The sequence below is a fragment of the Delphinus delphis genome, chromosome 16, assembly GCF_949987515.2.
Source record: "Delphinus delphis chromosome 16, mDelDel1.2, whole genome shotgun sequence".
Classification (NCBI taxonomy): Eukaryota; Metazoa; Chordata; class Mammalia; order Artiodactyla; family Delphinidae; genus Delphinus; species Delphinus delphis.
In genome coordinates, this window is record NC_082698.1 from 46,455,501 (window position 1) to 46,474,667 (window position 19,167).

The following is a 19,167-nucleotide window of genomic DNA, read 5'->3' on the forward strand; positions in this document are numbered from 1 at the left end:
GATGGGCATTAAGGACAAATGAAAGATGACAAGAACATTGGGGAAACAAATTTTTAATGTAGAGGATAACTTCAGCTGACATGGATGGAGGAAGGAGGGGATAAAATTGTTCTTCAGATAGTGACTTATTTTTAAAACATATCTCAAACTCAGCTGAGGTAAGTATTCATTCATGGTTTAAACTCATCACTTTGTAGAGACCTGGGACCTCCACCAAATAAGACAAGGATCAGGGTGAGTAAGGGGAACCTTTCCAAAGGATCAAGGGACCTCAAACATTTCAGATCTTGAACCACTTTACACCCTTTATTTTCCCAAACTACAGAAAGAGATGGAACTTATTTTATGAAATTTACAGAAATGTGACAACAAAGCCTGACAAAGATGGCACTAAAAGAGTAAACAATATATTGATCTCACTTATAAACACAAAACGATATCTAATCAAATTTATAGAGTGTGAAAATAACAATTCACCATGATTTGAGTTTGGGCATCTCATGACTGTAAAGACAGAAATTGTTAAATCTAACAATACTTCATATTGAAAGAAGGATCTTATGATAGTCTTAGTAGATACTAAAAAGAAAAATATTCAAAAATAACCCCATACATTTATGGTCAATTGTTTTTCACCTGTGGTGCCCAGATAATTCAACAGGGGAAAGGATAATCTTTTCAGCAAATGGGCTGGGACAACTGGATATCTGTATGCAAAACAGTGAAGCTGGCTTTCTACCTCATACCACATATACAAATTAAAATAAAAAAGATCTAAATGTAAGAGTTAAAACTATAAAACTCTTAGAGGAAAACAGAGGTGTAAATCTTCATGACCTTGGATTAGGCAATGATTTCTCTTAGATATGACACCGAAAGCACAAGCAAACAAAAATTATATAAATTGGGCTCCGTCAAAATGAAAAACTTTTGTGTTTAGAGGATACTATTAAGAAAGTGGAAAACAATCCACAAAATGGGAGAAATAGTTGCACATCGCATATCTGATAAAAGTCTGGTATCCAAAATATGTAAAGAACTCTTACAACTCAACAATAAAAAACAAGTATCCCAATTTAAAAATGGGTTAAAGATTTGAAAAATATTTCTTCAAAGGAGATATACAAATGACTAATAAGCATATGAAAATATACTCAACATCATTTGTCTTTAGGGAAATGCAAATCAAAACTACATGAGAAACCCACCAGGATGGCTATAATAAAAAAGGACATAATAAGAAGAGTTGGTGAGGATGTGGAGAAATTGGAACCCTCATACAATGCTGGTAGGAATGTAAAATGGTGTAGCCACTTTAGAAGACATTCTGGCAGTTCCGTAAAAAGTCAAAAATAGAGTTACTATACAGCTCAGCAATTCTGATAATTGAAAACAAATGTCCACACAAAAACCTGTACATGAATATTCATAGCAACATTATTTCTAATACAAAAACGTGAAAACAACCGACATGTCCATCAAGTGATGAATGGATAAACAAAATTATTCAGCCATAAAAAGAATTCAGTACTGATCTATGCTATAACGTGAATGAACCTTGAAAATATTATTCTAAGTGAAAGAAGCGAGACACAAAAGGCTACAAAATGCATTATTCTATTTATATGAAATTTCCAAACAGGCAAATTTATAGAGACAGAAAGCAGATTGATGGTTGCCTGGGATTCAGGGAAAGGAGAGGAACGAGAAGTGACTGCTAATGGATATGGGGTTTCTTCTTGAGGTGATGAAAGCATTCTGAAATTAGATAGCAGTGATGATTACACACTTTGTGAATAGACTCTAAACCACTGAATCGCATGCTTTAAAGAGCTGAATTGTATGGTATGCAAATTATATCACAATTAAAAATGTAGTAAATACAACAATAATTCCTATATTATTTTTATAAATTTTCTTCAGATGAGATAAAGTATTTATCTTAAACCAAGTAGCAAAAAATCTACAAGTGTTCCCACTGAAATCAGGTAAAACATGGCATCTATTACAATTTTTTATTTAACATCATTCCGGAGGTTACAACCAATTCAATAAAACATGAAACAGCAATGTTATATATAATGGACAGAAAATTCTGTTCGTTTTTTTAGAAAAAGACAATATACTTACCTTGGAAACTCAAATGAATTTCCAAAAAAAAGAGGTAATCGAAGGATTGAGACAAAATATATATCGAAAGATTTCCTATGTACTAAATGTGACTGATTAGGAAATAACATGGAAAATATTCCATTCACTAGATACACAGATATTCTTGGAAATATTGCAAGTGCAATGAAACATCAAAGTGATTATCTCCAGTTGATAATTGTTGATAAATTTTGGTTTTCCTGTAACATGCAGTATTCTTTGTTTTCCATTTGAGGAAGCATGGCTTTTATAATAAAAAGGCAATAAAACATTTAATCAAACATTACCTGAGGTTAGAAGTGACATGTCCACATTTGTGTCCACATTTGTGGTCTATTGACCACATTCTGAGAAGCCCAGCTCTTGACATCTTAATCCTTGGCTCTTCTGAATCAAATTAGCTTTGATTTTAAGAGGACTTTATAATGAATGAGGACTCAGCCAACTCAAGAGAGTTAAATTACAAAGCTCTTTTTGTGGTGTGTCCTCATTTCTTATAAAGGTTGAAAGCTGTGAGTGAGAGGGAGATCTCATGAGAAAACTGTGGTGGGAGCTCAACAGCAAGAAAGGGTAAAAGATAGTGAAACTGGGAAGAAAACAAGATCATGAAAACGGGACTTTGCAGGGAGACAGAAGGGGAAAGAGAGAAAGGGCAGATGTTAAGGAGGATACTTCGACAGGGGAATGTGACGTCACAAAGGTGGTCCAGGTATGAGGCTTGGGTGGGGGAAGATGAGGGTCCATCAAAGATGTCAGAGTCCTGACTGACCTTTCCATGGGAGTCTCTGAGGTGCTCAGCTATGGATGCTGTCATGGGCTGAATTGTGTCCCCCTCCCCCAAATTTAAAGGTTGAAGTCCTAACCCCTAGTACCTCAGAATGTGACCTTATTTGGAGATAAGGTCTTTAAAGAAGTAAGTAAAGTAAAACAAAGTCATTATTAGGCTGGGCTCTAGTCCAATATGACTGATGTCTTTATAAGAAGAGGAGATTAGGACACAGACACACACAGAAGAAAGACCACAAAATGAAGACACAGGGAGAAGACAGCCATCTGCAAACCAAGGAGTGAGGCCTCCCAAGACACTAACCCTGCAGACGTCTTGATCTTGAACTTGTCCTCCAGAGCTGGGAGATAATACATGTCTGTGGCTTAAGCCCCCCTGTCTGCAGTGTCTTGTTATGGCAGCCCTAACAAATGAATACAGATGCTGAGGTGGCAGCCAGGAAGGCTTGAGGAGTCCCTGTTTCTGGTGGGGAGGCTTCCGGGTCTCAGGCCCTCAGGAGGGCAAGCACACAGTGAGTGCTTAATCAGTATTTTGTCGATTTATATGCCCAGAATGGCATGACTGAATTTGGGACCCAGAGGCTGACTTTTGGCAAATACGGAGTGGGATTACTGGCCCTGAGCACTCAGAGTGCTTTGGGCTCCCATCAGAGGGGATCTGGTGTGTGTGTGTGTGCGTGGTGGCATGTAGGTTGGTTAAGAGAATACAGTATGTTCCGTTCCATTCTCTTCTAAGTCTCTACTGCTTCCCCCGTCAGTGAGACTGACGGGAAGCCCCCACCTAGAAATGAGCTGGGCCAGGGATGATAAGGACCAAGATGTGCTGAGCTGTAGGCAGGACGGAACAAGAGTTCACAAAAACAGTTCATGAAAATGCCATGTCTCGAGCTCAAAGCACGGCGCCAGGAGCCAGACCCTGTGTGTACACGTAAGCACGTGTGTGTGCATTTGTGTGTGAGTATGTGGTATGTGCTGCTGTGCACTGGGCCGTGCTGTGCCTGGCTGGGGTGCAGCACAAGGACCTGCAGAGAAGGTCCATGAATGATGCTCTAACCCCTGAGGGCTTTTTTTTTTTAACATCTTTATTGGGGTATAATTGCTTTACAATGGTGTGTTAGTTTCTGCTTATAACAAAGTGAATCAGTTATACATATACGTATGTTCCCATATCTCTTCCCTCTTGCGTCTCCCTCCCTCCCACCCTCCCTATCCCACCCGCTCTGCTGCCGGACTTCCTGCAGCCCCTCCCAGGGCACACCCAGGAACTGCAGCGTGACGTACCATCAATCTTAGGAGAAGAGAGTGAGAATTCCCTACAGCAGTATTTTGCAAACTTGAATACTATCCTTTGAAAGGCCAAGAACAGGCCCGGGTTGACTTAGTTATTGCTGCTTACACAATGACTTAAACAACACAAATATTCAAGTTTATAAGTTCCTTGATAACCATAAAAATAAAAACACATTTACACATTAAATACAAACACAATTACAACAGCAATAAAACTCAAACCAACAACATTAATTTTATGTCACTGCTGAGCTTGGTGTTTGCAAAAACAAGTTGCTTCCTAAATGAATATGGGACTGAATACAAGGTAGATTCTTCTGGGGCTGATGGGTTCTCACTGCAGCATGCTAAGATGACACAATCTCCCAGTGTGGACAGTATGTAAAGCGATACCATCGGAGATCATCCCATTGCCAATGCAGGAAAGACACAGAGATGATTGATGGCCAGTGTCTTGTATTAGGTATCAGAGAGTCCAGCAGGGACATTTACGATGCTGTGTGTAGAGATTTGTATAGGAAACCGTGGGGGCTCTGAAGAGGGGACCTAACTCAGCCTTTGGGGGCTTGGAAGGCTTCCTGGAAGAGGTGATACCACTTCAAGCAGAGTCTTGAAAGGATAGAAACCCAGCACCCCCCTGAAGGGGCAACTAGCCCAAACATCCCAAACTGAGCTAGGACTGGGGCTCTGCATTTCTAGAATAAAGGCTATCACTATAAAGAAGGAAAAGAGGGTTTCTTTTGCCCTCTAGAGAGCTCATCCCTTTGTCCCCATGATCTTCTCTTCAGGCAATTAACAGTTGAGCAATTTCATCATCAGAGAGCCATTCATTGACTTAAGACTTGTCCTCGTCTATTTTAATTACAATATCCTTGGAAAGCGCGCACACTAAGACAATATCAGCCTTTTACGTGAATTATTTCACCAGTTAGCTAGAGGTTCAGAGAAAGTCCCTGAGGGAATGGGAATGGAGTTAGGGCAGGGCTGTGGCAGAGAAGTGGGACCAGATCTTGGAGCTCACCTGCGGAGGGGTGGGTGCCAGGAAGAGGGAAATGTACCCTGAAGATGTCTTGTATCTCTCATCCGTCCGTGTGTGGAGTGGGGTGCATGTGACTGTGCCCTCAGGGGAGTAAAAGGGTAGGTAGGGTGGGATGTCTTCTCACTCACCTCTGAAGGAGGTTACTCTAGATGCTGCGCAAAGCACTAGCTTCTTGCATCTTGTCCTCATCCAGACAGGAAGGCTGGGAGGTACAACCTGGCCTGCCCGAGATAGAGGCTGGCTGAGCTATCAGCCAGGCTTCCCTTTTGACCAGCCCTGGCTCGATTTGGGCCAGTGTTTTGGAGGAGCCTGAGCAGTCCTGACTCTGATTTTACTGGACTCAGCACTCCTCTGCAGAGGCAGAGAGGAAAGCCAGGCTGGCCGTGAGAGACTGGGCTGAAAGATGCCTAGTCCAAGAACAGCATGGTGACCTGGAGCTGCTGGAAGACAATCAACAGCCAGTTTTTCTTGGACATGACTCTGAATCTTGTGCACCCTCTTCTCACAAAGCCCCAGAAGCCCTCGGTTGCCCCGGTGACTGCGTCAGTGACTTCCCATCGCTCTCTCTGTTTCTAAAGTGCGCGTGATGATTGGCATTTTGCGTGGACTGTTATTTCCCAGGCAGGACTGCCCAGGGCAATGTAGGGCATTCATGTCATGGCCCCTGCCTCTGAATGACAGTAGTTTATCCACCCCTCAAATCATTGTGACAATCAAAAATGTCCCACACATTTCCAAAGACCCCCTAGGGGGTCCAAGCTGCCTACTGAAGGTTGTCTCTCCAAGGACAGCCTCTGCCAACCTCTAGCACTGACCTTTCCTTGTTTGATTAACCCAAAGTAATAAGTACCCACAGGGCACAGGGGATGGAGCAGGGAGATCAGGATGGGCTCATCCATGCGGGGATGATGGGGTGCTGAGGGGGTGGGTGCTGGCATGAGAGCTGCTCCCAGCTCCAGATCTCTGTGGCCCAATAAAGGCTGCTATTTAGGGACATCTGAAATGCACGAGAGGAGAGAAGTATCTTCTCCCAGACTCCCAGGCTATGTTTTTCAATCCCAGGCTAGGGTGAGTGAATGAAGAATTTTCTTGGTTCTCTTGCTGCCTTTGGGGACCGGCTGTCCCTCTCCGTGATAGCTGACATTGGTGGCTGAGTCTCTATTCTCCTGGCTCTGTATCCCCATCTCGATTTGTCAGCCGCCTTCATCAGCTCCATCTTTGGCTGCCTCCTTCTTTCCTCCTCCTCCCTTCTTCCCTGCTGTTATGGGCTGAATTGAATCTCCCCCAGAATTCACATGCTGAAGTCCTAAACCCTAGCACCTCAGACAGTGACTGTACTTGGAGATAGGGACTTTAAGGAGGTAATTAAATGAAAATGAGGTCAGTAGGGTGGGCCCTAATCCGATATGACTGGTGTCCTCATAAGAGAAGATTAGGACACAGACACACAAAAAAGAAAGACCAGGTGAAGACACAGGGAGAAGATGGCCATCCACAAGCCAAGGAGAGAAGCCTCAGAGGAAAGCAAACCTGCTGACACCTTGATCTCAGCCTTCTAGCCTCCAGAACGGTGAGTACAATACATTTCTGTGGTTTAAGCCCCCCTAGTTTGTGGCATTTTGTTACGGTAGCCCAAGAAACAGCTTCCTTTCTTTCTCCTTCACCCCTGAGATATATATTGATGGCCTACCATGCACTGGGCACTGTGCAGGAATGGGTTTTCTAGGGCTCAGTACTCAGCCCTTCTCTTGTCTCAGATCCTGGACAATGACACTTGTTTTCAAGGTATCTCACATTGGCTTGAGGATGAGTCAATTGTCTTTCCTTCTTCTCTACCCTCACTGTGAGTTATAGACTCTGAAATTCAACATTTCTCTTGGATTATTGTCAATAGCATTGGAGATATTAGACTCAACGTAGCCCCTGCCTCCAAACCTAGTGGTGCCTCCTCTGTGATGCCTGGGGGACCCTTGCAACATCTCTCCTCCTTCACTGATGGCAACCACCATCACTGGGATGAAGTACAAACTCCTGGATCTGCCATTTGTGGGGCCGCTAGGGCTTTGTTCCTGCCTGTCTCTCCATCCACATCTCACTCCCCAGACTCAACTGGTCTTTTAGGCCCCCAGAAGCCACCTTCAGGACTTGAAAGTCCTGTGTCCTTTAGCCTCTGTGCTTTGGCACATGTTCCCTTGCCTGGAACAGTCCCTCACCTGCTGCTGGCGGGACTCTCCCAGCATCCTTTAATTTTCAGTTCAAGGGCTGCTTTCATGGTAGATGTTGCCAGCAGGACTATAGGAAGAGGAAACAGGCATGGGCTCTGTTGTGATCAGTGATATAGATGACCTGTCCAGTTCCCAATCCCACCCTCTTTCCAGTCCCTTCCATCTGGAGACTTCTAGAATCTGCGGGCCGTTTCTTTCTGCATCCAGCCTGCAGAGCCTGACAACCAAGCTGACGATCACTGCTAAGGTCATGGAATGACCCAAACTTATATACTATAGCTTTGGAGAAGCTATTTCTATCTAGATGTACTGCCAGCCTCATGGCTTCATATTTCCTTACCTTTAGGGAAAAACCAGTGCACTCCACACCCCTTCCCTAGTTGTGCATGGGAAAGATGCTGCAGGTTTCATGAAAGTTCCACCATTGCTGGCTGATGGCTGCTGCTTCTGATTGGATGGATGCGTCCTCTGTAACCATGATCTCTTCTTTCCTATCCTCCCTCCATCAGTCACAGCTGAAACCCTTCCTGTCAGGAGTGTACTCTTTGTTCACTCCCTATTGGTGATAATTCAAGCATGCAACTAAGTGCTTTTGGCTCCAGAATGCCTGCGAGCATTAAGGAGGAGGAGACCTTAAAAATTACTTGTATAAATCCAGACTGAAAAAGCAACAGAGAAACCCACCGAACACCTTAGAAGGGGGTGTTTACTTTTCTTTTGTGCTTTTAGTTTAGGAATATACTTGCTATACACAAAATCAAGCTGATTAAAAAACTGTGCCCTCTTCTTTCATCTCAGACCAGGTTTTAGTAAACAACTGAATAATGGAAGAGGAAAAGGAGACCTCCACTCCCCAGCCTGCCATGTGATCGCAGAACACATTTATTTTGAGGGAATTTGGATTTCTAAGATTCTTTCAGTGGTGACCGATAGAATCAGGATTAGTTGAGTAGGGCCTCCGCATAGCTTAGTGTCCACCGGGACCTGGATCAACTTCAAAACAGTCTGAATGCTCGTCTAGAAACTCCAGACAGGGGGGATTTTTAGAAGAGATAACTTAAAAAAATAATTGGATTGTATTCTTCTTCTAATTTAGAACATAGACCTGATGGAGCCAGGGGTTGGACAAATAAGTTGGTGGAGGATTTTCAAATTGTCCTAAGGTTGTGAGCGAGTGAGCAGGCAGCAGCGTGAAGGTCAGTATCTGGAAGGTCTTTGCTATTGTAGTCCAGAACAACGGAAATACTGCATCTCATCTGGGTCATTGGCGGTGTCTGCCCTGGAGACTGGATGTGGTTCCCGGGTCATGCAGCAAAGGTCTTATCAAGATGGTCTGGTAGATTATTTGGGAAGCTGAAAAGTACTGAGAGAGCACACAGCTGAAAAGAGAACAACGTTACGTATCGCAGAACTGCAAGAAAAGCACTTTCCAGCCCCTAAATCTCCAGCACAGCATCAATTCTGGCAAAGAGAAACCGAGGCAAAGGGTGGGCATTTAAGACTAATGCTGAGTGGAATATCTGCTCAGTTCTGTGAGGAGAGAACGCTATTCAGAAATGATACAATGGGGGACTTCCCTGGTTGTCCAGTGGTTAAGACTTCACCTTCCAATGCAAGGGGTGTGGGTTCAATCCCAGGTTGGGGAGCTAAGATCCCACAGGCGCCTCATGCGGCCAAAAAGACAAAACATAAAACAGAAGCAATATTGTAACAAATTCAATAAAGACTAAAAAAAGGGTCCATATCCAAAAAAAAAAAAAAAAAACCTTAAAAAAAAAGTGATACAATGACCAAAGCAAAAATTGGCTCCTTTGAATGTGACTGACCTGTGTAAAGGGCCCTTTCTACTTTCCACCAATGGGGAGTAAATAGCAAGCACAAAGGTTGAGGTGGGAGGCCATGGAGGACACCAAACAGTCCTGCTGCTTCCTTAGCGCCCTACCCACGTGCAGTCATGCTGACATGCCATTTTACATGTGGACAATGAGGTTCAGAGAGGTTGTATTGCCCAAGGACCCACAAGTGGCACCCAGGGTGGGATGTTTGTTGACTTTCAGAACCAGCGCTCCTCCTCTGGCATCCTCTCTCCTGTCTCACCAAGCGCTGTCTTCCATAGTCAGAATCCAAGTTCCCCGTCCAGATACTCTGTGGCCCAAGAGCCCTGGACAGGTCTCCAGTCCTCTTTGAGCCTGAGCTTACTAACCCATAAATTGGAGCCTGGGACCTCACAGGGATGGGGTGTGAGGCTTAGTTGCTCACACATGCAAAGTGGTTTCCAAGCTCTGGTCTGGAAGTCTCCCAGAAATCCAGAAATGTGTGCATTCCTGGGCTGTAGGACCCAGTTCGACATCCGTTCTTGCCCTCACTTCTTGTCCTTGGCATCAGACCCAGCAGCCTTGCAGCCAGTTCCCCGTTGGCTCCCCAGTTCCATCACCCACCTGGTGGTGAGAGGTGGGGCTGCTCCCTCCAGTCAGACTGGACAGTCAGCCCAGTCCCTGTAGGGCCCTGCTCCTTGTGAGGGTCTCCAGCTAGAAGAGCCCTAGGGAGCCCCTGGCCCCCTGGGAGTTCCTGGCATTTGGAGAGATCACAAGGGCTGTACACCCACTGGCCTGGGCTGCAGGGTGGACGTCTCCTCTGGGACGTGCCCTGGGGCTGAGCACCAGTGGGCAGCACCACCTCTGTCTCCACGCCGTCCCCATCCCCATTCACTGCTTTTAGAGAGAAGGAGAGGGTGCCATGTTCTCTTCCTCTTCCAGGGACCCCAGTCCCAATTAGGCCCCACCTTTTCTGGAACCCCACAAAGCCCTCCCCTGACAGACACGCACAAAACATACCTAATATACACTTTCTTTGCTGTAGAGATGTTGGATTAGCACATCAGTCAGGCTCAAACTTAGAAGCATGGTGAAAAGACCATTGGCTCAGAGTAATCTGGGCTGAATGGCCTTGTCATCACATCCTGGCAAGGATCAGCCCTTTCATCTCTCTGCCTCTGCTTCCTTATCTGTAATAATAAGAGTAAAGATAGGTGACATTCACAGGCCAGGGGCCAGGTGCAGTGCCGTAACTGGAAATGTCTTACTTGATCTTCAACATCCAATGAGGGACATGCCAATTTTCCCATTGTACAGGTGGAGGAAACTGAGGCACATGGAGATTGAAAAGCTGTCCCAGGGTCTCACAGTGTCGGGATTTAGTGACATGGTGCAAAGTATCTAGCCCAGGTCTGTGGCTGAGGGCACCCTAAGCAGCCATTACTGTTTATAGTGTCCACACACTCTGAACTTATCTGTGTGGACCTTCTCAATTTTCCAAGCGTCTCCGTCCCTGATACCCTCCCACCCGCATCCAAATTCAGCTGCTCCTTGGCTCCCAAAGGTCTCTGTGGAGCGACTGCAGGAGGTTCCCTGGGCAGCAGATTAGCCTTAGGTCAGGGAAGCCCCCGAATTTGGGAGTCGCCCCCCACCCTCTTCCCAACCTCCAAGACACCCTCCCCTTAGCAATAACTGGCCTGTAATGCAAAGTGACCTCCAATGTCATTGCATCTAGTATGTCCTGTGTCTGAGCCATCGCCTCTCAGAACCTCAGTTTTCACATCTGTGAAATGGGGGTGGTGAAATGAGCCGCCCACAGATCACAGAGAGGATCGCTGGCGGCGGCCCGCGCCTCCGCCGCTCGGGGCGCCCAGAAGCTTTGGCCCGGCGGGGGCAGGCGGCCCGAGGGGCGGGGGCGGGGGCGGGGGCCGGGGCCGAGCCGGGGGCGGGCGCGGGGCGGGCTGCGCGGCGGTGGGGTCGGTGTGTGGGGGGGCGGGTGGGGGTTGGTTGTGGTGGCGGGCGGGCGGCGGCGCTGCTCCCGCGTCACAGCGCCGGGCGCGGCGGGGAGATGCGGCTCCTGGCGCTGGCGGCGGCCGTGCTGCTGGCGCGGGCTCCGGCCCCGGGTAAGCGCGTTGGGACCGGGCGCCTCGGGGACCCCTCGGGTGGGGCGAGGGCGGCCGGCGCCGGGGAGCCCGGGGCTCGGGGCTTGGGCCTGGCCGGGAGGCCCTGCCGCCTCTGGGCTGTCCCCTCCCGGTCCCCGTCGGCGTCCGTGGGCCCGGGTCTGGTTGGCCAGGCGGTGGAGCACAGCGGCGCCTCCCAAGGGTCGGGGATGCTGCGCCCCTTCCTGGCTCCCCGCCCGGCCGGGACCCCAGCGCTCCGCAGAGACCCTCCGCAGCCCGGTTCCCTTCCAGGGGCCAGGCCTCCAAGTGGAAGATGCGAGCAGAACCGTGCGAGCCCTAGTTTTGGTTTGTTTTCTGTTTTCTTCCCAACAGGCAGCACCGACAGCTGTTGGCAGGTTAGTGTGGGCAGAAACTTCCCTTTAACTCTCTTCGGAGAGTTCCTCGGAGGACCCGGTCCGAAGGGGCCGGATCTGCGCCGCTGGCGGTTGGGGTCTGAGGACTTGTTCGCGGGCGTTTCATGATGACCAGGCCTGGGGAGATAGGGGATCCGCGGCTGCCTGGAGCCGCGGGCCCTTTACCCTTTTCCAAACCACCGTGCTTTAGGGCAGCCCCCACCCGCATTGCTAGCTTTCATTTGGGGTTTCTGCTCCCACTTCTAATTTGCCGAAGAATTTTCTCTACTTATTTCTCAAGGCTGAAAGGGCTGTGATGGCTAGAATAATAGTAATAATAAATATATCGATGGCACTCACATTTTCTGGGTGTCCATTGGGAGCTACAGTTATCTCATATAATCATGACAGTGCCCAAAGGTAATAATGACGAGAGTAAATATATATATCCAAGTGCTTTGCAAACATTAACTCAGTTAAGCTTGCCTCTGAGGGAGGTGCTATTATTATTACCCCCATTTTATAGATGAGGAAACTGAGGCCAGGTCCATGCATTGACTTGCTTGACAAGGCTTATACGTGGTAGAACTGGGATTTGAACGCAGGAGGCCTGGCTAGGCTGTGTTGCTGGTGTTTCGTAAGTAAGGGGCTGATGCGTAGAGTTAAGTAATTTTCCAAGGGTGGCCCAGCTACCAAATGGTGGAGCTGGCATTTGAGCCAGCAAAGACCAGAGTTTTAGGGGGGAGGAACTTGGATCACAGTGGGAAGAAATTTACCCATTGTCCCCTGGCTACCAGTGCAGTGGAGTTTCCAGTGAACTTGAAATCGGCCCTGTGGAAAACGTTCCTTTCACAGTTGTCACTGTCTTGGCTGACGGTTACTGGAGGTTTGACTGAGATGGTTGGGCCAGGGCAGCTCTAGTGGCCAGCAGCCAGTGAGATACAGGGGACACAGGGATCTTTGTCGCCTGTGCTCCATGACCACCTTCTTAATTGCAGGTGCTGTCAGAGAGGGTGTCCCCAGAGAGGGGCTTTTTGGGGGTCAAAGACATTCTCATGTTTCCAGGAGACCTCAGGAGCCTAGAGAGCTGGAATTAGAGAACCGTTAGAGTCCACCCTGGCTGTGCCTAAGGCTGTGTAGTGATGACAGCCCTTGCTAGTGCAGCACTCATGTGTGCCCGTCTCTTTTCTAAATTTTTCACCCACAATCCCTCATCATATTCCCCTCAAGAGAGAGCCTGGCAGAACCACTTTATACCTAAGTCTGGACTCTTACCTGGTACACTTTTCTGCCTCTCCATTGTGGGGAGAAGCGGGACTTTAGGGGTTACCTAGTCCCACCTATCATTTTACAGAAAAGCAAAGTGAGGGGCAAATATTTACTGAAAGCCGTGCTGTGGTCCAGATTGGTGAGTGAGTGTTGTCTCTGATGCCAGATGGCCTAGGTGGTAATTCCAGCTCTGCCGTGTTCTGTGTGAGCCTGAGTAAGTGGCTTAGCCTCTCTGGGCCTCAGCCCTCTTGTCTGTAAAAATGGGGATAAACATACTATGAGGATAAATTGAGAAAATACATCTACAGTAGAACAGTACTTGGCCTAGAGGTCACACCCAGCAAATGTTAGCGTTCATCTTTGGTCAGGGCCATGTGTTTGTCCTGGTTGAGAGCTATTTTAAGGTGACCGCCTTAATATGAACACATTACCTACTCTATAGACTGAGTCTCTGCTTGGTGCTCGGTAAATACCGGCTTCTAATGCCATGGGTTTTTAAGTAATACAATTGTATTTCTTTCAGAGATTTATTTGTCATGAATTCAGACTGTCCTTTTAATAAGAATGAGATTTGCACTGCCAGCTGGAACACACAATTTGCATTCAGGGAGCCAGGAGCTCCTGGCTCCCTGAAAGGATGGGGGGCAGTCCGTTCAGGACAGAGAAGAAGTGTGGAGCACGGAGCCACCAGCACATCTCTAGCCAGGTCGGAACAGAGGGGCCCCAGCCTTGCTACCTCTGTGTCCCAGGTGAGGCAGGTGCCTTGCTTTTGTTAGAAGTTCTATACTCCCCTGCACCTGTAAGTTGCTATTTCTCACTTCATGATGAGTGTGAGAGGAAGAGAGAGAGGGACGGAGGGAGAGGGGGAGGTTGAGTACTGCATGAGTTGGTTGTGTACTGTTGGGCCACACTGATGTCCTTTTAGGCTGTTTTGTGAGCTTCAGTCCTTTTCACAGCATTATCCAAATGGGATCAAGAGGATTAGACCCCATAAATTTTATCCACAGGAACTTAATGGTCACTTATAGGCAGAACCAGCTACATAATTTGTGGGATCCAGTGCAAAATGGAAATGCGGGGCCCCTCATTTAAAAATTCTTAAGCTTTTAAGACAGCAACAGCAGAGATTAAATCAAGTGGGGGCACTCCAAGCATAGGCCCGTGTGTGACTGCAGATCATACCCACAAGAAGCCTATCCTGCTTACAGGTCACGGTGCGTGTCACTTTCTGTTATCCCCACCTGTTGCGCCCTCAGGGAGTGTAAATTTTATCGATATTTTCAAGGTGCTTTCTTGTTGGAGCCTTATACCCACCACGCAAGGCATCATCTTCCTATTTTTGAGATGAGGAAACTGAGGCTCTGAGGGCCTCACTCCTAATAGAACCAGGGTTCCAGCCCGGCTTTGCTGGATTCCAACCCCTGGCTCTCTGCCCATAGCCCCGCTACACCACTGGGAAGGCTCTGGGCCTTGAGCGTCCTAGCGCCCAGCCCACGGTGGGGCGGGCACACCCACCTACCAAGTCATGGAGCACGTGCTTGTTGAAGGAATATGGTTCTCTGCAGCAGGAATCCCAACCCTCTGTTTTGGGTCAGTCTCTTTCCTGCCCATGTTGTTATATTCCTCCTTTAAGAACTGGTCTTGGGGGCCCTGACTGAGGTGCAACGGCCCCTCCTGAGGTCAGTCTGCAAACACAGGTGGCTGCCTGGGCGATGGTGTGGTGCACTTCACTGGAGGACACTGCACCATGTTCCTCCTGCCTCAGGGCCTTTGCACAGGTAGAATCGTCTTCTAGGAAGATCATTCTTCACTGCTGCCCTGAATTTATGTCATGAGTTCTACCTCAGCCTTCAGCTCAGGGTCACCTCTCCAGGGTCTCTTTCCTCCCTGACACGCAGAGATCAGAATCTCACCCTGATTTTTTTTTTAATAAATTTATTTATTTATTTTTTGCTTCTTTGGGTCTTTGTTGCTGCACACTGGCTTTCTCTAGTTGCATCCAGCAGGGGCTACTCTTCGTTGTGGTGTGCGGGCTTCTCATTGCGGTGGCTTCGCTTGTTGCGGAGCGTGGGCTCTAGGCACGCGGGCTTCAGTAGTTGTGGCACGCGGGCTCAATAGTTGTGGCTCGCGGGCTCTAGAGCACAGGCTCAGTAGTTGTGGCACACAGGCTTAGTTGCTCCGCGGCATGTGGGATCTTCCCCGACCAGGGCTCTAACCCGTGTTCCCTGCATTGACAGGCGGATTCTTAACCACTGCGCCACCAGGGAAGCCTCTCGCCCTGATTTTCATAAGCCCCACACCTTTTCTCTGTAGCATGTGTTGCTGTTTGTAGCCACATTCTCCTGTGTCTTTTTCCTGATGACCAGTGCCTAGCCCACTGGACTCTCAGCTCTGCGAGGTTAAGGATGTGTCTTCTTCTCCCAGTGTCTGGCACATGGCAGTTCTCAGCAACTATTTGTTGAGTGATTAAGGGAACAAAGCATAAGCTGGGGTGTAAGCTGGAGGAAACGGAGCACTGAATGTGGAGGTGGCCAGGGGATGGGGGCAGGGGATCTACCTCCCACCTCCTTTCCCTGCAATGCAGGGTCAGAAAGCAAGAAATTAAATTCTCCAGCCTAGAATGACTTCGATGCTTCTCCCTCCTTGGCCGGGAGAGAGGAGACTCTGCCCTGCCCCTGGCTGCTCCCTTACCTTACCTGGTGTCAGAGGGTCTAGTGACACCCCACCTCCCCTGTCTTGTAGTTTGCTTTCCTTGCCCCTCTGCCCTGCAAGGTGTGGAGAGCCAGAAGGGAAAGGCCTGAACCCCCATCCCCGGCCCCACACTCTAGTCAGCCTGCCTCCACTGCCTGCCTCTCGGCCCCTCTGCAGCCTGATGACTGCCATGGGGCAGAAGCTGTGTGATGCTCTCTCCTAGTATTTAAACATCCAGCTCAGCTAACATTGGCCAAGCACTGGGTCCTCTATCTGCAGTTTCTCCCCTCCCTCAAGCAATGCCACTTCTCACAGCTGCGTGCCTGAGAGCCGAGTTGTGTTCCCTGGGCTTAAGGTAGTCATTTCCAGTGTCAAGGGGAGGGCATTAGCTGGGGCACCAGCTTTCTGAGAAAGGTCGTTGCAGGCACAGGGATCCACACAACCTGAGAGCCTGTGTCTTCTAGCAAAGCTTAATGCGGCCGAGGAGCCTGTGAGCATCATCGTTTCAGTCCCACCCCCATACGCTCTCATTGAAAGTGGGTGTAAATATTCGGGCTGGTGGTAGGACTAGGCCTGAAATGAACCTTCCTGAGAGTAAGGCTGCTATCACAAAGTGCCACAGACAGGGGGCTTCAACAACAGAATTTTGTTTCTCCCAGTTCTGGAGGCCAGAAGTCTGAGGTCAACGTGTCTGCAGGGTTGGTGTCTTCTGAGGTCTCTTTACTTGGCCTATAGATGGCTGTCTTCTCCCTATGTCTTCGCATGGTCTTTCCTCTGACTGTGTCTGCGTCCTAATCTCCCCTCATTATAAGGACACCAGGCACGTTGGATTGGGGTACACCCTATGGGCCTCATTTTAACTTAGTCATCTCTCTAAAGGCTTTCTCTCCAATACAGCCCCATTCAGAGGTCCTGGGGATTCCAGCTTCAGTATAGGAATTTGCGGGGGACGCCGTTCAGCCCGTAACAAGGGTCGTGCACTTCAGTGGGAGAAGTGTGCCTGGGCCATTTGTAAGAGAGTATGGGGCTAACTGAAGGCAGAGAGGCACACCAGTAAAGAAAGAACGAGGGTTCCTCTGGGGAAGATAGTTCAGTCCGTCCCCTTTCCTGGGTGGGAGCTGCTGACTCGGCCTGAGCTGCAGAAGAGGAAGAGTTACTAGTTCGCCTGTAGGATGGAATCTGGCCTCTCATGGGGACTGGAGCACTTGGCACGTTCTCCTGGTTTCAGTCACTATAAATAATCCCTCCTTCATGCAGCATTGATAGGAGGAGACTAGGGTGTGGGGTCCTGGCTGTGCTCTCATCCCATCCATATTGTTTCAATTTCCTGCCTTCTCCTTGTCTCCAGTGGGGAGCCCTCGGGGGCGGGCAGAGCGGGACTTCAGTTCTGGAAGCCAGCTGCTCCATCTCTGCTGCTCTCGGCCTGCTGAACCCCCGGGCAGCTAGCGGAGTGGGGTCAGCCTGGTGTTTCTGGCTGTGTGGCCACTCACCAGGGAACTCCTGCTGTGGGACCCGTGTGAACTTCAGCCTGGATCCTGGCATTCGGGGAAAATGCTTTTGGACTAATTTAACATGGTGTGTGGGCAGGGTGGGGGCCGGGTGGGTGAGGTGCGGGGAGACGGTAAGGGCAGTTGCTCCTCTTTTTGTCCTGCGTGAGTGACTTGTGTGGACAGTGAGATTGTTACTCGGAAGCGTGTGCCTTCTTTGGTTACCTGTTGATCTGCATTCCCCGAGTATCTCCCTGGGCGGCTTTGTCCTTTGTCACTGTAGACCTAGAAGACCTTGTTCTTGTCCACAAAGAGCTGAGTCCAGCCAAGCATCAATCTTTTTCTTCTGAATTCACTTCCATCATTTTTTTTTTTTATGGTGACAAAAGACTATCACAGTGCAGTGAGTTGAATGATGACCCCCAAAGATGTCTGCGTCCTCATCCCTGGAACAATGAATGTCACCTTATATGGCAAAAGGTGCTTCATGGGTGTGATTAAGTTAAGGATCTTGGAGTATCCTGGAGTGTCCTGGTGGCCTGGCTTTTAAGAGATGAGAAAGAAAATGAAATGAAATTGACCCTCAGGTCATATCTCTCAAGGTGTTTAGTTTATTAAATCAATAATGGAAACCGTACGTAAGGATGAGCTTATTGCCTGGGTTTTTACAATGAAGGATGCTTTGTAGGTCACACTCCCCCCAGTAACCCCCACCCCAACACACACAGGGCCTCACATTGTTGACTCACAGCCTCTTCGCAGTAGAAGGTCCAAACCTTTGCTCTCTTTTTCATCCTTCCTCCTTGCTTACCTGCAGCACTGACCAGAGTTCCAAGCTTTGGGTGACTCTGCCATCAGGGCCCAAGTCCCTTCATGTGACCAGAAGGTGGTGTTTGGGGGCCATTTGTAATTTGGGATGACCTTGGGGGCACCTGCTCGAGCACTGGAGTGGGCAGGGAATGGTGCTTCCTGGAGTCGTGTGCTGGGCAGCGCAGGGGTGACGATGTGGGACCTGGTGAGAGGACAGCCCAGCTTGGACAGAAGGAAGCTCTGGACCTCCTGTCCCTTTCTGGGCTCTGCCTGCCAGGCGGAGGTTCCCCCGACCGTGAGCTCCGGGGCTGCACCGCCGCACTGCACAATCCTTGCAGACGCCATGCAGCGCGTCTCCTGGGAGGAGGCCTCTGTGAGGGCGGCGAGGCTGGATGATCTTGGGTGGCCAGGGAGTGGCACTCTCAGAAGTCAGCTTGGGGCAGAATGGCGGCTAGGAGGGGCAGCCCTAACTAAGAAGCCAAAGGACAGGAAGTAGCGGCCTGGGCCTGGAATCCTGGAGCATCTTTTGGGTTGCTGGGAGAGTCTGGCACCCCTCCCTGCTCCTGGGCTCATTCATTCTTTATTCTTGCACTTCAACTCCTTGACCGTGGATCCTGGTCCTAAGAGACTCGGAGCAAGAAACTGAGACACCCCTGGCATTCCAGCTCCCTGGTACAGGTTTAACACCCGCCTGACCGGTACTGATAATCTGCCTTGGTTACAGTTGAAATACCTGAGACAGGGAAAGGGGCTGCAGCATTTTCCACTCAGGGAGGTGATGAAACTGATGGAAGCAGGCCTTGGGAGGCAGGTGGGGAGGGGAAATTGGATGTGAGCTGGAAATTTTTAAGAGCGTCCCCAAATCCAAATCTTTATATGATATCTCCTGAATTTTAAATGTCAGCAGGCAATTAAAATAAAAAGAAATACATCTGGGCCAGGTGGTCCATGGCATCCCGCTTGGCTGGGATCATCTCATAGATGAGGACATGGGTGCCCACAGAGGCACACTCCACACCCCAAGGAGGGCTCTTTCGAGAAGGCGGAGAGAGCATAGAGGGGATGGGGATGGCCCACCTCTCTGGCCATGCAG

The 19,167-nt window shown here is 48.8% G+C and overlaps 1 protein-coding gene across 1 annotated transcript in view; it reads left to right on the plus strand.

The window, feature by feature from the left end:
- The first annotated feature begins 11,333 nt into the window (after nt 1-11,333).
- The window catches only part of VSTM4 (V-set and transmembrane domain containing 4), an 85,643-nt gene continuing 77,809 nt past the window's right edge, over nt 11,334-19,167 (plus strand). Inside the window, exon 1 of the mRNA XM_060033685.1 lies at nt 11,334-11,428. Within this exon, the coding sequence (XP_059889668.1) occupies nt 11,374-11,428 (55 nt within the window). The 5' untranslated portion in view covers nt 11,334-11,373. The remainder of the gene's footprint in view (nt 11,429-19,167) is intronic.